This window comes from Saimiri boliviensis, chromosome 10, assembly GCF_048565385.1.
Source record: "Saimiri boliviensis isolate mSaiBol1 chromosome 10, mSaiBol1.pri, whole genome shotgun sequence".
In the NCBI taxonomy this organism is placed as follows: Eukaryota; Metazoa; Chordata; class Mammalia; order Primates; family Cebidae; genus Saimiri; species Saimiri boliviensis.
In genome coordinates, this window is record NC_133458.1 from 122614381 (window position 1) to 122640574 (window position 26194).

The following is a 26194-nucleotide window of genomic DNA, read 5'->3' on the forward strand; positions in this document are numbered from 1 at the left end:
GGTGTGCACCTGTAATCCCAACTACTTGGGAGGCTGATGCAGAATTGCTTGAACCCGGGAGGCAGAGGTTGCAGTGAGCTGAGACCACACCACGGCACTCCAGCCTGGGCGAAGAGAGCAAAAACTAGGTCTCAAGAATAAAGGTCAAAAATGGGCACATTCTGCCACCATTTGTAAAAAGGGAGGGGAAAATATGCATTTGTTTTTGCATAGAATACCCCCAGAAGGAAACATAAGACAGTGATGTTGGCTCTTGGCTGCCACTAGAGAGGGCAGCTGGATAGCAGGGGATGGGATGGAAAGGAGACTTTATTAGCGTTCTTGTGGTTCCAGCTACTCAAGAGACTGAGGTAGGAGGACAGCTTGAGCCTAGGAGGTCGAAGCTGCAGTGAGCTGAGATTGTGCCACTGCTCTCCAGGCTGGGTGACAGAGTGAGACTCGTGACACAAACAAGTTGTACCATTACCTTTAGTTATGATCAACTTTTAGTAATGATCAACTTAGCCTATATTTAAATGTAAGGTGACAAAAAGAGCAACGGTCCTTTCACACAAAGCAGCCTCCATGCCCAAGCCCACTCCTGGCTTTCCACTTTTCTAAGCACTTAAACTCCCATATTTGAAACTGCAGTATACCTTGGTTTTAAAAACCTCCAAACATATTATTGATGATATACTTGTACACCCATGATTTGTAGCAGCATTATTCATAATAGCCAAGAGGTAGAGGCAACCCAAATATCCAACGATCGATGAATTGATAAATACAATGTTGAACACATACCATGGAATATTATTCAGCCTTAAAAAGGAAGGAAATCCTGTCACATGCTACAACATGGATAAAGCTTGAGGACATTGTTATGTGAAATAAGCCTGTCAAAAATAGACAAATACTGTATAATGCCACTTATATGAGGTACCTAAGTAGACAAATCATAGAAAAAAGAATGGTTGTTGCCAGGGGCTGGGCTAAGTAGGGGAAATGGGGATTTGTTCATGGGTATAGTTTCAGTTCTATAAGGCGAAAAAGTTTTGAAATCCATAGCACAAAAGTGTGAATAATAGTTATCACAACTGAACTATATATTTTAAAATGGTAAAGATTGTAAATTTTGTGTTTTTACCATAATTAAAAAACAAACAATAGCACATCTCAATGAGAGGAATCGGGTATAACTCTTCTAAGCGGGTCTAAGGAGCTACAGAAGAATAGTGTGCCTTCTTTCACACACCTCAGAAGGGGCCAGGAAGTGACTGGGATCAAGGGCCATTTTCTCATCTCTTCTCTAGTCAAGGATATTAAGAAGTGTGGTTACAAATTGGTAGCCTCCATGTTGCAGTAAGGTCAATTCTCTCCAAAACTGATCTATGGTCTAAATCAGGGGTCCCCAAACTACGCCTGTGGGCTGCATGTGGCCCCGAGGCCATTTATCTGCCCCCGCCGCACTTCAGGAAGGGGCACCTCTTTCATTGGTGGTCAGTGAGAGGGGCACAGGATGCGGATGCTGCAAAGCGCGGTGTCGTTCACGTACAGTACTACTTCCGGTGACGCAGGACGCACGCGTCAGGGCTCCGGAAGCGCGTCATATGAGGCATATCCAGTCTGCGGCTGCGGCGCCCCACATCACCGGAAGCAGTGTGAAAGAAGTAGGAAGAAAGGCAAAGCACTATAACCATTACTACACAGTACAATGGCCCCCATACTCCCCCAAATGTACAACAACATAATGGCCCCTATAACCTCCCTTTGCCCAAAAGTCGCCCCCCACATTACTACATACCGCGTTTCCCCTATTATAAGACCCTGTCTTATATTAATTTTACCCCCAAAAGACAGGGACTGGCTTATTTTTAAGAGGTGTCTTATAATAGGGGAAACATGCAGCAGTGGGCTTCCCACAGAAGAGGCCCACCGCTGCTGCAGATGTCCAGGACGCTGTATACACAGTGTCACCGGCTGATCACCGCCATCCCTGTATACAGCACTGGAGGCGGTGCTGGGCCTGTGACACTGTATACCGCTGTCTGGGATAGTGGAGGCAGCAGTGCTGGCTGTGAAGGGTGTCACACCTTGCATAGTCCGGCCCTCCAACGGTCTGAAGGACAGTGAACTGGCCCCCTGTGTAAAAAGTTTGGGGACCCCTGGTCTAAATGTAATGGCTATCAAAACCTCCATCTGTGTAAGTGTGTAACTATGAACTGGAGAAGCTAATTCTAAAACTGATGAGGAAATGCCAAGGGCTAAGAAACTCTTGAAGAACAACAGTAAGACAGAAGGCTTTCCTGTCACCAGCACGACTTACAGGTCATTAGCACAATGTAGGGACTGACACAGGGAAAAATATACTAATGGAACAGCAACAAGAGTCCAGAAACACACACTTCCCCAAGCAAACACAAAAATCAATTCCAGGTAGAGAAAAACCAAAATGTGAAAGTCAAAACTATAAAGCTTAAAAAAAATAGGCCACGTGGTGGCTCACGCCTGTAATCTTAGCACTTTGGGAGGCTGAGGTGGGTGGATCACCTGAGGTCGGTAGTTCGAGACCAGCCTGACCAACATGGAGAAGTCCCGTCGCCACTAAAAACACAAAATTAGCTGGGCGTGATGACACATGCCTGTAATCCCAGCTACTCAGGAGGCTGAGGCAGGAGAATTGTTTGAACCTGGGAGGTGGAGGTTGCACTAAGCCGAGATAATGCTAACATACTCTAGCCTGGGGAACAGAGTGAGACTCTCTCTCAAAAAAAAAAACAAAAAACAATGCAAAACAAGAATTACAAAGAACTTGTTTATTCACTATAAGGGGAAGAATCTAGCTTTTAACGCATACTATGCAAAAAGAAATCCAAACAGCCAACAAGTATATGAAAAGATGTTCAAGCTCAGTAGCGATTATCAAAAAACGCAAACTAAGAGCCCCACAATATCATCAGACTGACTAAAACTGTCTGACAATATCAAGTGTGGGGAATGTGGAGCAATAGGAACTCTGATACATGGCTTATGAGAATGGAAAACGGTTATAACCACTTTAGAAAATAATTTGGAATTATCCAATAAGGCTGATGGATACTCATTTTCTATGATCAAGTATTCTTTCCTTTAGGCATTGGATCCTAGAGACACTCTGGCCATGTATACCCCAAGATCCCTGAACAGGAACTTCACACCAGCATTGTTTATAGTAGCCAGAAACTGGAAAAAATGTAGCTATCCATCCATAGCAGAAATGATGAACTGCAGAATAGTCATATAATGGGACATTGCCAGGGAATAATGATATACAGCTTCATGCAAAACATGGGTGAAACTATAAACAATGCTGAGAAAAAAATAGTTCTCTGGGTATCCCCATTTTTCTAAGAAAAAGACGTTATTTTTCTTAGAAAAGACTTATTTTTTTTCTTCTCTTTTCTCTATTTCCTCCTATTCCCCACACCCTAATTAGCTCTTTAGAAATGCAAGTTCTAAATTTTACCTTCCCTTCACCATACACTCCCTAAAGGGCAAGTTCATCAAACAATGTGCTTAAAAGCTCTGCAGTGGGAACTCTTACCCACCAGGAGACTGCCTAGAGAGACAAGAGTCAATTTACAGCACAGAGTGTCCATCAGGAACCTCTCTACCACCTGGAGAGTTTCAGAGTTTTAGCCACCTTACAACCTACTTCTGCCCATGAAGATGCCAACTTTACCACCCGGTAGATAAGGCACTGAAGTTCGTGAACCTCCACCTGCTTGGTTCTTCTTGTGTGTGCCATTTATGCCAGGCACACTTCTTATACTTATAAAAAGTACCCACTTCGTGCTCCAAAAGTGAAGCAGGACCCTTAAGGCAGGAAGCTTGTACTTCTTCCCCTAATCTAGCTTTGGAATAAGTCACTTTATACCACACCTTGCTCTTGTTAATTGGACTCTGCAGGCACCAAGTACTGAACCTGCATTTGGTTACAGTTCCACTTAAAATAAAATTCATAAACATGTATCTCTGACTTTTCAGAGAGTCAATTAGGTTATCTGCAGGTTCACTAAACTTGAAAATGACAATCTGCAAGCAAGTGAGCCAACTATAAACTTAGAAGCATCCGTTCATTCATTCATTTTTTTGAGAAAGGATCTTACTCTCTGTCACACAGGCTGAAGTGCAGTTGGCACAATCTCGGCTCACTGCAACCTCCACCTCCCAGGTTCAAGAGATTTTCCTGCCTCAGCCTCCCAAGTAGGGGGGACTACAGGCACCTGCCAACCCACCTGGCTAACTTTTACATTTTTAGTAGAAAAGGGATCTCACCATGTTAGCTAGGCTGGTCTTGAACTCCTGATCTCAGGTGATCCACCTACCTTGGCCTCCCAAAGTGTTGGGATTACAGGCTTGAGCCACTGCGCACAGCCAGAAGCAATATTTAAATGAGTTTAATTTGTGTGGCAGGTAAAAGAATAGTTTCCAACTACATATACTTTTTTTTTTTTTTTTTTTTTTGAGACGGAGTTTCGCTCTTGTTACCCAGGCTGGAGTGCAATGGCGCGATCTCGGCTCACCGCAACCTCCGCCTCCTGAGTTCAAGCAATTCTCCTGCCTCAGCCTCCCGAGCTGGGATTACAGGCAGGCGCCACCACGCCAGCTAATTTTTGTATTTTTAGTAGAGACGGGGTTTCACCATGTTGACCAGGATGGTCTCGATCTCTTGACCTCGTGATCCACCCGCCTCGGCCTCCCAAAGTGCTGGGATTACAGGCGTGAGCCACCGCGCCTGGCTCCAACTACATATACTTTTAACTGTTTCATAAATCTGCGACTTTAAAAAGTTAGGGATTGGGCCAGGTTCAGAAGGTCGAAGTGGGTGAATCACTTGAGCCCAGGAGTTCGAGACTAGCCTGGGCAACATGATGAAACTCTGTTTCTACAAAAAAAATGCAAAAATTAGTTGGGTGTTGTGGTACACGTCTGTAGTCCCAGCTGCTTGAGAGGCTGAGGCAAGAGGATCATTTGAGCCTGGGAGGTCAAGGCTGCAGTGAGATGAGATCATGACACTGCATTCCAGCCTGGATGAAAAGCAAAACTGTCTCGAAAATAAATAAACTAAGTTACAAATAAAATGAAATTTAAGGGAATTCTGAATTAAGTCATCTTTTGGTGGAGGTAACTGTGTCTTTTTTTTTTTTAAGTACCAGATATAATAAAAACCAAATAAAAAAGTGACTACTGCTCTTTTAAAAATTTAAAAACTCAGCAGAACAGAACTTGAAATCACCTTCCTTATCTCTCAAACACTGAAAGTCACATTTCTTTGGTTACAGATTGAGGTAACTTTAAAAAAAAGTTAAACGTAAAAGCAATTTTATTTTTATTCTCCACTCCCAGTGCTTCATTTGACTAGCCTTAAACATTACTATTATTATTTTGGCAAGGTGTGGTGGCTCACACCTACATAGCCCCAGCTACTTGGAAGGCTGAGGCAGGCTGACTGCTTGAGCTCAGGAGTTCAAGACCAGCCTAGACAATATGACAAAACCCCATCTCTACCAAAAATTAGCTAAGCGTGGTGGCATGTGCCTGTAGTCCCAGCTACTTGGGAGGCTGAGGTGGGAGGATCCTTTGAGCACAGGAGGTAGAGGTTACACAGAGCCGAGATTGTATCACTGCATTCCAGCCTCGGCAACAGAGAGAGACTCTGCCTCAAAAAAAAAAAAAGGTTATTATTAATTTTATTTTTTAAAATAATTATTTGTTGAGATGAGGTCTTGCTTTTTTGACCAGGCTGGAGTACAGTGGTGTGACCATGGCTCACTGCAGTCTCGACCTCCTGAGCTCAACTGATCCTCCCACCTCAGCCTTCCAAGTAGCTGGAACTACAGCCACATCCCACCATGCCCAGTTAATTTTTGTGCTTTTAGTAAAGACGGGGTTTCACCATGTTGGCCAGGATGGTCTCAATCTCTGGACCTCGTGATCTGCCTGCCTCGGCCCCCCAAAGTGCTGGGACTACAGGTGTAAGCCACCAGGCCTGGCCCCAGCTAATTTTTTAATTTTTACCTTTAGTAGAGTCAAGGTCTCACTATGTTGCTCAGGCTGGTCTCAAACTCCTGAGTTCAAGTGATTCTTCTGCCTTGGTTGTGTTAAAGTTTTTAAATTGACAATAATTGCATTGAGGTAATTTCTAATTAGAGTTCCATTATAACAACGACTCAATTAATTTTACTAAATGGCAATAATCTCATAACTGGAAAAAAGGGAGAAAGCTGATGCATGAGGTTAAAGAAGGTGAGACTCCGAGCTCCAAGGGCTCCAGTCCTTTCTGGCCAGTCCTCCACTAACTACTTTGCTCCACTGTGCAGCCAATTCCCAAACACTTTCAGTAGCAAGATGTGAAGACTTAATATCAGGAAAGAATGGAAGGAAAACCCTCAGAATTTTCTCTATTTTTTTTTTTTTTTTTTTTTTTGACAGGGTCTTGCTCTGTCACCCAGGCTGGAGTGCAGTGGCATAATCTCAACTCACTGCAACTTCCACCTCCTTGGTTCAAGCCATTCTCCTGCCTCAGCCTCCCCACTGGGATTACAGGCATGAACCACCACACCCAACTAATTTTTGAATTTTTAGTAGAGATGGCGTTTTGCCATCTTTACATTGCTTTATTTAATTTGTCAGTAACCTGACAAAGCCAAAATCCCTCTCCAGTTAATTTCCCTCTTGATATCATCACAGTAGTAAAAATTAGAGGTCAAGTGGGTGAAACAGCAAAGTCAGGGCTCCAAAAGGTACAGGAAGTCATAACACAGTTCAGAAAGCCCATAATTTGTGGCTACTTGCTTTACCAGTAGTCTGAGAAACGTGAGTTTTCTCCCCAAATTCTTAAATTCCAGTTTTAAGAAATAGCATTATCATGAAATCAGTTAAGATAATTTCAGAATCCCAAGCAGGTCACAAAATGAACAAAGATGGCATTCTATACTAACTATTCACCCATAATGACTATGGGCAAGTACATTTTTGCAAAGCTGGGTAAACTCAGAGAATTTATTGAAGAATATAGGAGAGTAATAAATACACTGTTTAAGCCAACACTACCCATCTCTCTTTTCCACGGAAAGTTTTACTTCGTGGATACCAGACAGTATTCAGGGAAAAGAGAATATTTTGTTCTAGTAACCAGTAAGGTGGTGCATCTGCCTTTCATGGTACACTGCAAGATCACAGATGGCAGGAATTCAGAATCTAGTAAGGTGACTGGCACATGGAAGATCAATAAATACAGCTGGTGCTCCACATCTGTGGGTTCCACATACCAGCTTCAACCAACCTTGGATTAAAAATGTTGAGAAAAATAGTAATACAAAATTTAAAAAACCCAGCATAACTATTCACATAGCATTTACATTGTATTAGGTTTTATAAATAATCTAGAGGTGATTTAAAGTATTCAGAAGAAGCCAGGCACAGTGGCTCATGCCTGTAATCCCAGCACTGTGGGAGGCTGAGGTGGGTGGATCACCTGAGATCAGGAGTTCCAGACCAGCCTGGTCAACATAGTGAAACCTTGTTTCTATTAAAAATACAAAAATTAGCTGGGCGTAGTGGTGGGCACCTGTATTCCCAGCTACTTAGGAGGCTGAAGCAGGAGAATTGCTTGAACCTGGGAGGTGGAAGCTGCAGTGAGCCAAGGTTGTTCTGCCACTGCACTCCAGCCTGGGTGACAGAGGGAGACTTCATCTCAAAAAAAAAAAAAAAAAAAAAGTCATTATGGGAGGATGTGGACAGGTTATATACAAATACTATGCCAGCCACTATATAAGTGACTTGAACATTCTCAAATTTTGGTATGGGGAAAGTTCCTGGAACTAGTCTCCCATGAATAATGAGGGATAACTGTACTTACAGAATAATAAATGAAATAGATTATTTTTTTCCTGCTCTGCTTTGAAAAACAATTCACAAATAGTAATAAAAGTACTCTACAAAGGATGAAAAACAAAACATCCAAACGATGTAGCTTCCAGAATATGTCTCAGCATCTGTGTACTTTATTTTTATATACACACAGGGTCTTACTCTAAAGTCCAAAGTTGAGGCTGGAGTACAGCGGCACAGTCATGGCTCACAGCAGCCTCAAAGTCCTGGGCTCAAGAGATCCTCTTGCCTCAGCCTCCCAAGTAGCTGTGACTATAGGCATATGCCATCATCACCAGAAAATTTATTTTACTTTTTTGTAGCGATGAGGTCTTGCTTTGTTGAACATTCTGGTTTCTAGATCCTGGTTTCAAGCAATCCTCCCTGCCTTGGCCTCCCAAAATGCTGAGATTACAGGTGTGAGATGCTATGTCCAGTCCAGTGTAACTTTTGATCCAGTGAAGTTGACTGTTTCATCTTAATGCATTATTGACATTAAGAAATGATGTCCTGAGAAGATGTGATTTAAAGATTCAATTTGATTTACTATATCGCGTTTAAGTTATTTAAAAATTTCAAATACATTCTGAATGATTTTTATAAAAAGATAGTGTTAGAACACATTTAGCCAAAACACTATTATATCCAAATGAAGTTAACTAATACATTAAGTACACTTAAGTATATGTATTAAATATACTTAGTAAATACATATGTATACTTATTTTAGTTATAACATATCACTTACATAACTAATTACTTATATAACTTACATCACTTATAAGGGATATGTTAGACATCTAAGCTTTTTTCTTTTAAAATTATAGTATGTTAAGATATATAGGCACCTCTTTTTATTTTACTTCACTTTATTGTGCTTTTTATAAATTGAAGGTTTATGGCAATCCTGCAACTAGCAAGTCTGTCAGTGCCATTTTTCCAACAGCCTGTGCTCATTTCCCTGTTTCTGTCACATTTCAGTAATTCTCACAATATCTCACAAGTTTTCCTTATTATTGTATTTGTTATGTTGATCTGTGATCAGTGATCTCTGATGTTATTACTGTAAATGTTTTGGGGTGACATGAACCACACCCACATAGACAACAAATTTAATAAATATTATGTGTGTTCTGACTTCTCCACTGACTGGCCATTCCTGTCTCTTCTCCTCTCCTCAGGCCTCCCTATTCCCTGAGATGCAGCAATATTTAAATTATGCCAATTAACAACCCTACAATGGCGTCTAAGGGTCTAAGTAAAAGGAAGAGTCTCACATCTTATTCAAAATCAAAAGCTAGAAAAGACTAACTTAAAAGGCATGTCGAAAGCTGAGACAGACAGAAATCTATGCCTTTTGCACCCAACAGCCCAGTTGTTGATGCGAAGAAAAAGTTTCTGAAGGAAATTAAAAGTGCTACTAAACATACTTTTTTTTTTACCAGTGAACTCACAAATGGTAAAAAAGTGAAACAACAGCCTTATTGCTGATAAGCAGAAAGTCTGAGTGATCTGGATAGAAGATCAAAAACCAGATAGAAGATTTCCTTAAGCCAAAGCCTAATCTGGAGAAAGGCCCTAACTCTCTTTAATTCCATGAAAGCTGAAAGAGGTGAGAAGATGCAGAAGTATGAAACCAGAGTTAGCCCACAATGTTTAAGAAGCTGCCTCTATCACACAAAAGTGCAAGGTGAAGGAGCAAGTGCTGATACAGAAGATGTAGCAAGTTATTCAGAAGATCTGGCTAAGGTCCTTAATAAAGGTGGTTACAGATTTTGAATACAAAAGATTTTCAATAAAGACAAAACAGCTTTCTATTGGAAGATGATGCCATCTAGGACTTTTGTAGGTAGAGAAGAAGTAAATGCCTGGCTTCAAAGCTTCAAGAACGAGCTGACGCCATCATTTACCATTCCCCAAATCCTAGGTCCCTTTAGAGTTATGCTAAATCTCCTGCCTGTGCTCCAGAATGGAACAACAAAGCCTAGATGACAGCATATCTCTTTACAGCATGGTTTACTGAATATTTAAGGCCTACCACTCAGAAGAAAACAAAAAAAGATTCCTTTCAAAATATTACTGCACATGACAATGCACATGGTCATTTAAGAGCTCTAATGGCCGGGCGCGGTGGCTCAAGCCTGTAATCCCAGCACTTTGGGAGGCCGAGGCGGGTGGATCACAAGGTCGAGAGACCGAGACCATCCTGGTCAACATGGTGAAACCCCGTCTCTACTAAAAGTGCAAAAAATTAGCTGGGCATAGTGGCACGTGCCTGTAATCCCAGCTACTCAGGAGGCTGAGGCAGGAGAATTGCCTGAGCCCAGGAGGCGGAGGTTGCGGTGAGCCGAGATCGCGCCATTGCACTCCACACTCCAGCCTGGGTAACAAGGGCGAAACTCAGTCTCAAAAAAAAAAAAAAAAAAAGAGCTCTAATGAAGAGATACAAGGAGAAACATCCACTTGGGAGCCCATGGATCAAGGAGTCATTTTGACTTTCAAGTCTTATTATTTAAGAAACACATTTCATAAGGCTATAGCTGCCATGGATACTGATTCCTTTGATGGATCTGGGCAAAGTAAACTGAAAATCTTCTGGAAAGCATTATTCTAGATGCCATTAAGAACATTTGTGATTCAGAGGAGGAGGTCAAAATATCAACATAAACAGGAGTTTGAAAGAAGTCGATACCACTCTCATGAATAACTTTGAGGGGTTCAAGTCTTTGGGGGAGATTCGGTGGAAACAGCAAGAGAATTAGAAGTGGAATCTCAAAATGTGACTGAACTGCTGCAATCTCATGATAAAACATGAATGGATGAGGAGCTGCTTCTTATGAATGAATAAGGAGAGTGGTTTTTTGTGATGGAGTCTACTCCTGGTGAAGATGTGACTGTTGTTACAATGACAACAAAGGAGTTTTATTCATTTATATTTAAATAACAAATTAAAAATTATTTAATAATTGTACTTCACTTTAGTGTACTTTTACACAATTATTTAAATTTTATTCACTTTGTTTTTAAAATAATTATTAAGTTTTAAATAATAAACATTATTTAAAAAATAAGAGAGTCTCCCTCTGACACCCAGTCTGGAGTGCAGTGGTGTGATCATAGCTCACTGTATCCTCAACCTCCCGGGCTCAACTGATCCTCCTAACCTCAGCTTCCCAAGTACCTGGGACCACAGGTATGAGTTACCACATCTGGTGAATCAAACTCCTGGCCTCAAGTGATCCTTCTGCCTCAGCCTCCCAAAGTTTTGGGATTACGGGCATGAGCCCCTATGCCCAGCCTAAAGTATTTTTAAATTAAGATATGTACATTAAAAAAAAGACCTATTGCTACAGCACACAATATACTATAGTATAGTGTTATATTTACACTATACTATAACATTTATATGCACTTGGAAACAGAAAAATTCCTAAGACTCACTTTATCGCAGTGTTCTGCAACTAAACCATATTATCTCGGAGGTATGCCTGTATTTATTGAGTGCAATCAAGGGTTTCTGAACTTCCTTAATTCTTTAAGGAGAAACCTTAATAATTAAAATAGACCCAAGACAGTGACTGTGCATGTGACTCACATCTACTAAGTTTCAAAACATTTACCAATCAAAATTCCCTGTACTTCCCTACAGACTTATACAATGGCCACAGATGCAACGGTACCATATAGTTGGTATGCATTTTACAGTTTCAAGGAAAATTTTCCACCTGAAAATGTGTTGAATACCAAAAGTTCAAAAGTTATACTCTAAAAGGATTTTTCAAATTATTTAAGGAATTCAATAATAAACATTACACTTTACCTTTGTGAAGATGGCCAGGGGCATGCCATACTGATCCTCTTCCAAACCGGAAATGAGCCCTGGTGTCAGGACCACTTGCCCTGTATTAGCTTGAGGTTGTACAGTAATTGGAAGACTCTCTGAGGGGACAGAGTCCTTTGGAAATAAGTTTGTCTGGTCTGATCCCAGCTGTTCCCTTTCTTTCAAATTGGGGTCCTCTAAAACACTAGGATCCAAAGTTTCCCAGTCACTTTCTGAAGACTCTGGAGATGGGCGAGATGGAGGTTTCAAATATTGATTGGTATCATTGGGTTCCTGCCCTTTGCTGCTGTCTTCTCCTTGGAGCAAAGGCTCTTCAGTCTTCATGACAGCCTCTCCTCCATGGTTTCCTGCCATTACTCTCCGGACAGTTTCCAAGTTGGTATGTGAAATGTCAGAAGTGGATGCAGAAACAAAACCATCTGCACGTGGGTTATTTTCCTGAAGCCCACCATCTTCAGACATACTCTTCCGGGGTCTATACTGAGAACAGTCACTGAGACCATGTTCAATCATGCCTAAAACATGCAATATTGGAGAATAGCTTGGCTTGTAATAGAGAAGAAAATAAGAGCTATATATTTTATTAGTAGACTCTCCTATAAAACTGAATAAGCTTGCATACATTTCAATTAAAAACAAAAAGAAGAGAAACCTAGACAAAAGAGAGAAACTTATTTCTAAAAGGAAAATGTCATATTAAATTAGAAATGATAACCTTAATGAGTTTATCTTTGAAAATTTTATTGCTGAAAGTTTAAGTTTCAGTATAAGTTAAACAAAAGAAAGAGTAGATACTGCTGTTTTCTTACCTGGAAAAAGGGATAACACAGTCATCAATGCACCCACCAATTTATTCACTGGAGAAATATAAAAAAGAACCTGAAATGGAGTAAATCAAAATCAAATTAGAAAATCCATGAAGCAATCCATAATGATCAAATTAAAAAAGGGAAAAATTCTTTATATAAGAATAACAGCTAATAAACATAGAAGTAATGATAGAAAAAAATCACCATTTAGCATCCACCATGATTTAGGTACACATTCCCAACAAATGCTAAAACTACACGAAAGGTTGCTTGGCAACAAAATATTATATTCACAATGTCTGAAATTTATCATTCTATAGATTACCTATTAAAGTGGCAATCACCACCTCAATCAAATGAGCAAACTTCACATCACCAATAGTGCTACTACAAATAGTTACAGGTCTCCTAATATCATGTCCTGACAGAGACACACCACTACCTGTGTAGGATTCTTGCTAAAAAGTTTTAATCTGAAACTAGCCACAAGAAAACAAACAAATCTCACCCAGAAAACCAGTCTGGATTATTTTTAAAATGACAGTCTCATAAAATATAGAAAAAAAACAAACAAAAAAAGAGAGGTGGCAGAACTGTTTGAAATAAAAGAAAGCTAGCGTACATGATCCTTGACTGGATCCCAGATTGAAAACAATAATCAGGCAAGGTGTGGTGGCTCATGCCTGTAATCCTAGCACTTTGGGAGGCCGAGGCAGGAGGGCTGCTTGAGGCCAGGAGTTCAAGACCATCCTGGGCAGCATAGCGAGACCCTATCTCTATTCATTAAAATAAAAAATTAAATAATTTTTTTAAAAAAGAAAACAATAATTAGCTACAAAGGACATTATGACATCTGGGGAAATTTGCAAATGGACTGTATGTCAGATTTCTCTCATCTCAATGTTAAATTTCTTGAATGTGAAAATGGTATTTTGCTTATGTAGGAATATATCCTTGTTCTTAAGAAATATAACCTGAAGTATTTAGGGGTGAAATACCATAATGCTACAAATTACTTCCAAGGTATTTTGACTCAGGGGAAAAAAATGAACATATATAAAGAAATATAGACTGAAAGTGTTGGCTCATGCCTGTAATCCCAGCACTGTGGTCCCAGCTGCTCAGGAGGCTGAGGTGACAGAATTGCTTGAGCCTGGGAGTTAAGAGTTGCAGTGAGCCATAAATGCACCACTGCACTCTAGCCTGGACAACAGAGCAATACCCTGTCTCAAAAAATGAAAAGAAATTCAAAGTATTCTGTGGCTGGATGGGATGATGGCTGCATAATGTGAATGTACTTAACACTACTGAATTGTACACCTTAAAGTGGCTATGATAATAAATTGTATGTTATGTGTATTTTATCAAATTTTTAGAAATTAAAAAAAATTTTTTAAAACACCACACTAATATGGTGGGTTCATTAAAAAAAAAAAAAACTTTCCTTTTTTTTTTTCTGTGTGAAGGAATACATATTTTTTAATTTATTTTGAGATGCAGTCTCGCTCTGTCACCCAGGCTGGAATGCAGTGTTGCGATCTTGGCTCACTGCAACCTCCTCCTCCTGGGTTCAAGCAATTCTCTTGCCTCAGCCTCCTGAGTAGCTGGGACTACACAGTTGCTTGCCACCACACCCGGCTAATTTTTGTATTTTCAGTAGAGATAGGGTTTCACCATGTTGGCCAGTCTGTTCTCAAACTTCTAACCTCAAGTGATCTGCCCGCCTCAGCCTCCCAAAGTGCTGGGATTACAGGTATGAGCCACCACGCTCGGCCAAGAATTCTTATTAAATTGTTTAGGAGGAGGTATTATTCCTGCCGACAGTTACGACTGAGGGAGCAAATAACCCAATTACTGTTGGCAGTTCCCTATACTACCAGGGAAACTAGGCTCTGGAAAAAGCCAGCACTGCACACTGTACAGCAAAGAGATAGAAAAAACTTAGGCATTTAGTTACACTATGGAACCACCGAGTCAAACAACCCTGAAATCTAACGTGAGCCAATACATGTCCTTTTTCATTTAAGTCAGTTTAAAATGGAGTTTTCTGTTGCCTCCAGAAAGGCCATATGAATTTACGCTTCTATAGCCGAGACAAGAAAATGTGCTTTAGATCACCACATGATAGGCAAAAAGTATCTTAATACTTTATCAATTTTATGAAATAATGTAAAAAAAGTCAATAAAAGTTAAATACTCCATCTTTCCTTTCATCCCTTAGGATCTTACCTTTTTTTCAAGAAGAATTAGTTTAAATAGGATTAAGACCTGAAAAAGGAAAAAAATATTTTATTGAAATGAGCAACTCAAGCCTATAATTCATCTTTTTCCCAAAACATAGCCATAATCAATACTAAATAATTACAGCATTTTTAAAGTACATGAAAAATCATGAACTTACACTGAGAAATTAAATATTACCTGTGTACTCTTAAAAATGTGAGAATCACTGAAATCGCTAACTGAAATTATTTTTTCTTGAAGGGGTGGTACCATTTTTGCTTGAAGTATTTATAAGTATTTAAAGGTCAGGGTATCCTGACCTTTAAATAAATATTTATGGATATCCAGAGTGTCCACATAGCAGGTGCTCAGTAAATGTTTGTTAAATAAACAACATGTTTATATCCTAGCCAACATCTGCTTTAATAATAAAGATCAGAAGGTATAGGTATGTACAGATGTTTTACTGAAAAATGCTCCATTCTCAGGGCAACATATAAAATATTCTGCAAGATCAAAACATATTTCTTTCCACTCTAATCTCATGATAGATGAAATTGCAAAAAACAATAGAAAAAATTACCCTATTCTACAAGGAAGTAAACAGTATTTGTACTCTTTTTAAATTTCTATGATGCAAAGCACTACCAACTCTTCTAACTTTGTTTAGTTATGAGACCAAGTACATCTTAGAACTAAGGCATGGTATACCACAATCTGCATTCAATTTAGCACAACTGAATTTGGCAGTTAAATGAGCACACTAAGAACAGCGGTGGCTATTTATTACACATCATAAATTTATTTAAGTAAGGTACCATACCTTGTGCCGAAAATGAAGGACAAGATCTCGAGGTGACAGACCTACAATGTTAACAAAAAAGCTAAACTGTGACAACAATGTAATGTTTTTGCTGAAGAAAAGTTATTTTCCTCTTAAGGTTTTTAAAAAAGTAGAAATATGCAAAGACTCAAATATTTATGTACTATTTGATTAGGTACACATATACTCAGAAAGAGTGCTGTTCAGTACAACTTTCTGCAAGGATGAAAATATTTTAAACCTGTCTTGTCCAATACAGTAGCCACATGTGGCTACTGAGCAACTGAAATGTGGCATGTGTGACTGAGACAAATTGACTTAAATTTTATTAGTTTTTTTTTTTTTGAGACAGAGTTTCACTCTTGTTACCCAGGCTGGAATGCAATGGCGCGATCTCAGCTCACTGCAACCTCCGCCTCCTGAGTTCAGGCAACTCTCCTGCCTCAGCCTCCTGAGTGGCTGGGATTACAGGCACGTGCCACCATGCCCAGCTAATTTTTTGTATTTTTAGTAGAGACGGGGTTTCACCATGTTGACCAGGATGGTCTCGATCTCTTGACCTCGTGATCCACCCACCTCGGCCTCCCAAAGTGCTGGGATTACAGTATTGAGCCACCATGCCTGGCCCTAAATTTTATTAATTTTAATCTAAATATAGACAGCTATAGGTAGCTAGTGGCTACTGTTTTGGACTATGCAGGTCTAACACATTTCCCTCTTCTACAAACATAAACTACACGTTTAGAAATGATATAGCTTATAGTATCATGGCAATCAATGATTAAACATGGTTTTGGTCATGGCACTTCATATGTCATTATTTCTGAAACACTGTCTTTTCTATCATCTATCTGAAAGAACACAGTACAAGAGAAAATAATTTAAAGAAACGTGTTCCCAGAATAGGACCTCATATTATGCAGAATAATAGTTTACATTATACATACGATTGCAATCATAAACTACCACAATTGATAACTGCATGCTGAAATTAGAACTGAGTGAACATAAACCACTATGTGATTAAAAGTTTTAATCACAAAATGGATAATATTTATTGAGTTGCCCATTGAATGTCTTGGCTACCAATGGATATTTTGAGTTGTCAAGCTAGTATAAATGAAATAAAATCCACAACCTGAAGAATCTTAGAATAGAAAAGAGCTGAGGAGCTCTCTCTCTTGCTTCATCTGTTATGGCAGGAAATCAAGCTAGTTAGCTTTAATGCAAGGAAAAGAAAAAACAATATAAAACTTCCATTACTATCCTAAAAGGTAGAAATTCTAGCCTGGGCACCACAGGGACATCTTGTCCCTACTAAAAATAAAAACAATTAGCTGGGAGTCCTGGCATGCACACCTGCGGTCCCAGCTACTTAGGAGGCTGTGCTAGGAGAATTGCTTGAGTCCAGGAGGTCAAGACTGCAGTGAGTCATGATCATACCACTGCACTCCAGCCTGGGAGAGTGAGACTTTGTCTCCAAAAAAAAAAAAAAAAAAAAAGCAGAAATTTGCCTTGTACATTAAAAGTTGTAAATCTGCTTTGTTCTAATACCCTTCTTAGTATAAACACTGGCAAAGAATATATTTAAGGAAGAAACAGCATCAAATGTTGAATTTAGATCCCATAGAGAGATGTAAAATTCTAATCAAAGTTTTACATGCAACTCGGTTTGCTAAACAAAAAGAAATGAGGGAATCTCTTTTAACTTGTAGGTCAATTACTTACCAAGATATACTTGGGATCCTTCTAATGAAGCTCCTCCCAAGGAACTATTCATATGTTCATAAAGCTCCTATAAAATATAGATTGAATTTAGCACATTTTACTATCATTTTGGATCTGAATTAGAAATATGTTGATCAGAAAAAAGTTGGTTCCTTAACTGAGGTAGTTTGTTCTGCTAGGCACTAAATTTAAAGACAATCAAGCCTCTCTGCAACCTTGCCAGTTCTCATTTCTTCTCTTCCGGATATGAACAATATCAGAAGAGATGTGGGTAGTGAGTATGAAAAGCTACTCAGGGTATTCCTTTCTCCTTCTACATGTTAGAGCATGATTCATTCACATAGTGGTATGAATTCCTAGTATAAATTCCCTCTGCTTCCTTGCTAGTCCATTTTCAATAAAATAATAATATGGCTTTTCTGGTCTATGTATTGGGAGGTAGGAATGGGAAGCCTGATATATAAAAATACTGTGCAGTTTATTGATAAGCAAATTTATAGAATTAATGCCATGGCAAAAGGGCCATTATCCACTAAGAGAAGCATTACTGTTACAGTTATTTGTAGTCATTATTTCCTTAAAAAAAAAAGAAAAGAAAAAAGAAAAGCAAGTTTGGTTAAATTTAGTATTTGGGCAGATTCTTGTCCTTCAACGTTTTAATGCAAATGTGTATTCACAGAATGTCTTTCTTAAGCTAATAAATAATTATCCTTCACAGTGTTACTGACAATATTTACTTGATTCATGAGTCTATCTTTAGCCAAACACATATATAGAGGGGTAACAAGTTACCTTTAGAATGGAAATTTGGGAAAAATCCTTCTCTTCGAAATATGCATGTGTAATGAGTTGAAGTTTCGCTTGAAGTAAGCCATAAAGAGGCTTAAAGGAATAAAGAAATTACCATTAGGTTGATAATAGTAAAACAAACAGAACCCCACAACTTTCTAATTTGAATAGAACAGGGAGAAAAAAAGTTAGTAACTATCAACTTTAGTGCTGTATTATTCATAGCTGAAAGCCATGAAGATACCTGTTCTTCGGCTACAGTGAAAAGTACCTGAAACACAGTACAGTGCTTAAGAGTGTGGGCTCAGACTTGCTGGGCCTGGCTCCATCACTCAGCTCTGGGAACTTAACCCTCTCCACCTCTGCTTGCTGATCTGAACATGGGCATATGAAAAGAGTACATCATATTTGTCTGTTTTAAGGATTAAACAACAGGTAAAAGCACTCAGTAAAAAGTATCTGACGCAAAGAAAGCACCCACACATCAGCTGTTACTATTATATGATGTAAAACATATTCTAATTCTGCACACTGTTTTGCTGGCCTGTAGCAACATTTAATCATCCTTATAGCAGCCTGTTTTTATATCTATTTGAACATTCATGATTACATTTAAGTTCATTTCCCTTTTTTATCCTCTGTGGAGGCTTACAACAACTAGCTTGTGTCCTTGATCATAATACTGTTTTATATACTTGAGCAAAGTTATCCCTTAATCCTTATTTCTCTATTTAATCTTCTACCATTTTCATCTTTTTATTACAGCGTTCTTTTGTAGATGTTTTCTCATGTCTATGTCCATTGCAGGATGCAATGACCAATTATGTATATATACTCTAATTAATGAAAAACAAGTAATATTGGAAGAGTATTTCCAGTATCCCTGTTAATATATTATGATTTCCAAAGTATAAAATCATTTTATTTTTATACATAGACTTATTGAAGTCTAGACCAGAAGAACCACAACCAGACCTTTCAAGTAAGCTACCCTCTTCTTATCCCTTGTATCTGTTTTAGCAACAGATAAAACTGACTTTTTTTTACCCCGATTTTATCACTTAGCAGTTACATGTCTGTAGAATTACACATTTTTTTCTCTGAGCTACGTCTTTATTTATAAAATAAGAACAGTAGTAAGTATGTCTCAACGTTGTTATGAGAATGGAAATGAATATTACACATAAAAAGTGTCTGGTACAGAATCAATGCCTGATATATAGGCACTCAATAAATGGCATCTATTATTGTAATTGTTCCTTTGAAGAATGATTACTCAGGAAGCCTCTTAACATGTTGTACTTCAATATCTGGTACTCTTATGCTTCGGTCATCTGGTCCAGTATAAAAAAGCAATTCTCTAATATATATTTTTCAGGCTACTCTTCTCAAAGCTGTTTATAGGGATCAGATGAATAATCTATCAATTTTCTAACATTAGGGTCCTTTATAACAGCCATTCCTTTCCTAGGAGACTATTCTTGGCTTATATTTAAAATTACTGTCTTAGAAGAAATATTCTCATCCTCAAAATTTTATTTTGGATGAAATAAGATTTTGGCTGAGCATGGTGGCTCATGCTACAATCCAAGAACTTTGGAAGGCTTGAGCTCAGCAGTTTGACACCAGCCTAGGCAATGTGGTAAAACCTCATCTCTACCAAAAATAGAAAAAAGTTCGCCAGGTATGGTAGTGCATGCCTGTGGTCCCAGCTAGTCAGGAGGCTAAGGTGGAAGGATCCCTTCAGCCTGGAAAGCAGAGGTTGCAGTAAGCCAAGGTCATGCCACTGCACTCCAGCCTGGGCAACAGAGTGAGACCCTGTCTCAAAAGGAAAAAAAAAAAAAGGAAGATTTTGTTAAAACTAAAATGGATAAATGAAATATATCAGCTACCTCATTTTGTTTACGTATCAACTTACTTTCCAATAGCTATAAGATCTCCCTTCTACTGAGTCTTGCGTAGAGGTGCAAATGAAAACTGCTAAAAGGGAAAGAGAATGAGGAGATGCTAGGGCATAAATAATTTTAATATATTATTTAAATCTCTTCTTACTCTAATAGTGCCTTATCCTTAAAGAAAGATCTGCCATGAAGGTTTAACACAATGAATGAGTTACTTGTTCTCTTACCAGCTTGCTTAGAACACAGACACTTTTCTGAACAGTCTCTCTGGTGATATCTGCTTGTCTTACTTTCAATGCCTATTATAAACAAAGAGCAATTTATCAGAAATATTTCATAGCAATATTTAAAAAATACTTGTAATATGAAAATGGCAATTATATAGAAGAAATTTCTTGCATTTAGTTAAATTAAAAAATTTATTAAGACTCTCAGGAGATACTGGACAAATAAATATCAGCTTGGGCCTACGAGACAGAATCTTTGGTAGGCAGTGGGAATGTAATAGCGAAGGGACCATCCTGCGTCTCAAGGAATTTATAATCTGATGCAGAATACTTTATGTATAAGTCACCAGGTCCAAATCAACCATTCAATGCAAATCAATCACTGTTGATTCTGGTTAAAAATGGGCAGTCCTTTCAGAGACCACTGTTTCTGGTGAAAAGGCACTAGTTTAAGAGATGACAAAAAACCAGAAGCAGTGGCTCACACCCATAATGTCTGTACTTTGGGCAGGCGGATCACCTGAGGCCAGGAGTTTGGGACCAGCCTGGCCAACATGGTGAAACTCCATATCTACTAAAAATACAGAAATCAGTCAGGTGTGGTAGCGCAAGCCTGTAATCCCAGCTACTTGGGAGGCTGAGGCAGGAGAATTGCTTGAACCCAGGAGGCAGAGGTTGCAGTGAGCTGAGATTGTGCCACTACACTCCCGCCTGGGTGACAGAGTGAGGCTCTGTCTCAAAAAAAAAAAAAAAAGATGACAACAACAGACAGCCTGTTCTCCAGAGATGAAAGAACTGTCAGCAGTTTTGTTAAGTTAGTTGTTCCATGTTGCCTGGAAATTTGTATTGGCGCCCAGTACCAAACACAAGCACATAGCTCATTAACTGTGAGGATGACTGAGATTTCTATAGTCCTCTGCTAGTAGAGAGTGAATCTTGATTTGATCAACCTCAAGCAAGGCTGTGAAGGATGGAAGAAAGACTGCTCCTCTAGTATACTGCCTGATTACCTTCTTGGATCTGTCCTGAGGACCAAGGGGCCCCTGTGTTTTCAGCTGATGACTGATGAACAGACTTCGAATTAGCTGTGGAGCAGAATCCTTCCTCCTGATTGGATTCATCCACTGTCCCACCTTCATTCAGAGGAAGTTAAAGTCTTTCTCCTAGGCTTGAGGTCCTTCCAATAACAGGTTTATCTGTCTGGTTCTATTGCCTATTATCTATTGAGAAGGACAGCAATCATTGGAAAAATGGGCAACTCTAACATACTCTGGAGTGGGTCAGAACCAGGGAGTGGGGAGACAGGCAGTATTTAAAGGCTATGCAGAGCATAAGGGCTGTTAAAACAGCACTGAGGGATAAGACCCACGTGGGAGAAATAATTTTACTAGTGCTTACATGACCTATGGGTAATAAAAGGTATTAAAAGGAACAGATTTCTAAGAACAGGCAGCAGCTCAATTCATCTCATATATGTAAGTATGTAAAGGTAATAGTATAACAGTGAATAAGCAAAAGAACATAACTTCATTTTTTAGGCAGCCTTTCCCCATTCCTGCAAATAGGCAAGGATAATTTTAGAGCACAAATATGCCAAAACGGCAATCATGTAGGTTTTAAAACTCTGGGATTTAAAAAGTGTGTAAACAACTATGTTTTGTTAAAGATTTATGGAAGTATTGTGGCCTGACCAATGACAAAGAAGCACCCAACCTCCTCTGGCCCTCATTGGTACCCATATGACTGTGTTTCACCTCTTGATACCAAAACCCTCCTCTTCTCCATAGCCCTCTCCCATAAAAATCCTCCAGCCAGCCTGCAAATTTTCAGATGCTACTTTAGAATGCTAGCTCAGTATCTAGCTGGCTTTCCAAATAAATCTACTTTTCCTTCCAGCAACTCTATTCTCTCGTCTTTCAAGTGGCATGCAGCCAAACCTAGGTTCGGTTACAATAGTATATGAAAACATCAACTGCTCAAAGCTGCCAGGCTAACTCTTATTCTCAGGTTTCTTTTATCTCTGTTTTATTTTCTCAGCTTTATTCAGTTATAATTGACTAAAATTGAATATACTTAAGGTGTATGTTATTTGATATACTATCGTTAGCTTTAGATTCAGTTATTCATGACATAACATGGGTTTCCCAGGTTACCGGCCCTGTGTTTAGAGGGTTATTTCATGGTAGGTAACTACTTTGGGTATCCTGGAATTTACACCTGTGGTTCATGTTAAGTGGGTCAGGGGAAAAATACACACACAGAGCAAATGTGGTAGAGTATTAACAATTGTTGAGTCTAGGTGTTGGATATAGAGGTATTCAATGTATTATGTTTTTAATTTATCTACATGTTTGAAATTTCCATCATAACAAGGTAGAAAAAGATTTACTAATTATTCACCCGAGGAAGCTTTTAAAACTTTTAATTGTTGAGGCTCAAATCCCAGAGATTCTGATTCAATCACTAGGAGGAAAGGCTAGGTACAGATCAAAAAAAAAAAAAGTCTCTAGGTAATACTGATTAAAAAATCATTGTTTTAGAGCAGTGGTTCTCAATGTTGACTACACAGAAGAATCAGCTGGGGAGCTTTTAAAACATTCCCACCTCCCATGTCCAGATCATTAAATCAGAATCTTTTGGGTTGGGGGCAGACCCAGTCATCTTAGCTTTTAAAGCTCTCCAGATGATTGCAATGTGCAGCTGAGATTGAGAACCACTCACTACTTTAGAGTATTAATGACCTTTAGAGAGGAAAGAGCTTTTCACTCAGATTATCTCTACCACAAAAAAAGTCCTACAAATAAGCAAATCATGAAAGGTGGGGTTACCATCTTGGCTTATATGAATTTATTAATTAGAGCTAGTATAGTAAGTCAGGCACTAAGGTGGCAGGTAGTTTAAAAATAATCAAGGCTGGGCGTGGTGGCTCATGTCTGTAATACCAGCACTCTGGGAGGCTGAGGTGGGCAGATCACTTGAGCTCAGGAGTTCGAGACCAGCCTGAGCAACATGAAGAAACCTGGTCTCTATAAAAAATACAAAAACTAGCTGGGCAAGATGGCATGTGCCTGTATTCCAGCTACTTGGAAATCTGAGCTTGGAGGACAGCTTGAGCTTGAGGTAAAGACTGCAGTGAGCCAAGATCTTGCTACTGCACTCCAGCCTGGGCAACAGAGTGAGACTCTTCCTCAAAAAAAAAAAAAAAAAAAAAAAAACCAACTTAGAGATAATTAAAACAACTTATGAGTAGTTGGGAGTCCCTGTAAGCATACCCTACTACTTCTGAAATGCTCCTTAAAAAAAAAGTCAGGCACAGTGATGCACACCTGCAGTCCCGGCTATTCAGCAGGCTGAGGCAGGAGGATCTCTTGAGCATAGGAGTTCAAAACTAGCCTGGGCAAAATAGCAAGACTCTGTCTTTAAAAATAAAAAAACTAAAAAACATACAAACACTACCACTCCATTTTTCTGTTATATGCCAAACACTAGAAACAGAACATTCACAGAAGTCTTGAAATGTAAATAAATACAGTATTTCAAAGACAAATGGATAATTTAGGTATCACTATCTAAAAACAATGTACAAAACATTATGATACAAATATAAGCATAGCCGCCAATGTCAACTTATTAAAATGTTTCTGTGAATAAACTGGTACTATTGAAAAAACAGCTACAAATTGTATACAAACATCTAAAACAATATTATAGGCACCACTGACTGAAAAATAAAGACTGTTTCTCTAAGTGTCCAGCATCTAAGAAAGGACTACGGAGTTTTTTGTTTTCACCATTAACTATCATACCTTGGCTTCAATTTGTCGATAGCAAGAGATACCGTATACTGTGGCTCCATTTCCATTTCTGGGTGGCAAGTGAAAAAACACAGTATCTAAGAGATACATAGAAAAATGTAAATACTAAGGTGAACTACCCTTATTAAGTAATAAAATATGAAGTTATCATAATGCAATCATTAATATGAAAATTATAAACAAGAAATCCAAGTCATACTTATTTCTAGGACCACAACCACTGGTTTCCTAGAATTTCTCTCATTGCCTTATGGTAAATACTCATCACAAAAAGCCCAAGAGGCTGAATTGTAACAGGTCAAACTGATACTACAATTACAGAAAATAGTTAATCTTTATTGTTCTAGATCAAGCGTCCCCAAACTATGGCCCGCAGGCTGCATGTGGCCCCCTGAGGCCATTTATCCGCGCCCCCCCCCACCCCCCGCGCACTTCAGGAAGGGGCACCTCTTTCACTGGTGGTCAGTGAGAGGAGCACAGTATGTGATGGCTCTCCAACGGTCTGAGGGACAGGGAACTGGCCCCCTGTGTAAAAAGTTTGGGGATGCCTGTTCTAGATTAAGAGAAAGTAGACAGTCACAAAAGCCAACAGCAGGCTGGGTGCAGTGGCTCACGCCTATAATTCCAGCACTTTGGAAGGCTGAGGTGGGCGGATCACCTGAGGTCGAGAGTTCAAGACTAGCCTGACCAATATGGAGAACCCCATCTCTTCTAAAAATAAAAAATTAGCCAGGCATGGTAGCACATGCCTGTAACCCCAGCTACTTGGGAGGCTGAGGCAGGAGAATTGCTTGAACCCAGGAGGTGGAGCTTGTGGTGAGCTGAGATTGCACCATTGCACTCCAGCCTGGGCAACAAGAGTCAAACTCCGTCTCAAAAAAAAGCCAACACCAACACATGAAACTTGAATGAATTCAAGAAATTTGAGGGAAAACTGAGAAAATTTGAATATAGACTGGTCATTAGATAGCATTATGAAATTATTCTTAAATCTCTTAGCTGTGATAGGGTACTGGATGTTACACTGGGAAACAATCTCATTCTCAGATCTTAAGTACTTAGAGAAAAAGTATCACAATGTTTGCAACTACCTTTCAGATACTACAGACAAAATTATTCACATACACATAGAGAAAATCTGTAGAACATTCATTGTAATCTTTTTTTTTTTTTTTTGAGATGGAGTCTCACAGCCACCTGGGCTGGAGTGCAATGGTGATCTTGGCTCACTGCAACCTCCACCTCCTGGGTTCATGTGATTCTCCTGCCTCAGCCTCCAGAGGAGCTGGGATTACAGGTGCACACCATCATACCTGGCTAATTTTTTGTAATTTTAGTAAAGAAGGGGTTTTACTATGTTGGCCAGACTGATCTCGATCTCCTGACCTCGTGATCCACCGGCCTCAGCCTCCCAAAGTGCTGTGATTACAAGAGTGAGCCACCACACCTGGCCAACATTCACTATAATCTTAATTCACATGTTTGCAGCAGTCCTTTTGCTGGGCATGGTGGCACACCCCAGCTACTGGGGAGCTGGTGGGGGGAACTGCTTGAGCTCAGGAGTTTGAGACAAACCTGGGCAACCCAGTGAGACTTTGTCTCCAAAAAAGAAAAGAAAAGCCGGGCGCGGTGGCTCAAGCCTGTAATCCCAGCACTTTGGGAGGCCGAGGCGGGTGGATCACAAGGTCAAGAGATCGAGACCATCCTGGTCAACATGGTGAAACCCCGTCTCTACTAAAAATACAAAAAATTAGCTGGGCATGGTGGCGTGTGCCTGTAATCCCAGCTACTCAGGAGGCTGAGGCAGGAGAATTGCCTGAACCCAGGAGGCGGAGGTTGCGGTGAGCCGAGATCGCGCCATTGCACTCCAGCCTGGGTAACAAGAGCGAAACTCTGTCTCAAAAAAAAAAAAAGAAAAGAAAAGCAACAACAACAAAAACATTTTTGTAGAGCATCAAATACCATAGTAAAACACAGTCCTTCATTAAGTTAGGCAAAGTACTCATTTATAGGGTGGCAAGAGATTCGGTAAGAACTTCATAGTCCTGCTTTGACGGTGTTAACATGCTCTGCATGCAAGCAAGCAAGCAACCTTGCAAGCAGAGTACTTGTGACAGCAATGGTTCCAGAGACACAAAACAATCT

General features: G+C 39.4%; 1 protein-coding gene across 7 annotated transcripts in view; it reads right to left on the minus strand.

The window, feature by feature from the left end:
* AVL9 (AVL9 cell migration associated) overlaps window positions 1–26194 on the minus strand; it is a 77646-nt gene that overhangs the window by 21279 nt on the left and 30173 nt on the right. For all 7 annotated transcript variants that reach the window (XM_003930723.4, XM_010341290.3, XM_074379854.1 and 4 more), the window contains exons 3-10: window positions 24041–24126; window positions 20235–20306; window positions 18110–18199; window positions 17318–17384; window positions 15590–15630; window positions 14773–14811; window positions 12544–12613; window positions 11714–12249 (exon numbers count right to left, since the gene is read on the minus strand). In XM_003930723.4, coding sequence (XP_003930772.1) covers window positions 11714–12249; window positions 12544–12613; window positions 14773–14811; window positions 15590–15630; window positions 17318–17384; window positions 18110–18199; window positions 20235–20306; window positions 24041–24126 — 1001 coding nt within the window. The remainder of the gene's footprint in view (window positions 1–11713; window positions 12250–12543; window positions 12614–14772; window positions 14812–15589; window positions 15631–17317; window positions 17385–18109; window positions 18200–20234; window positions 20307–24040; window positions 24127–26194) is intronic.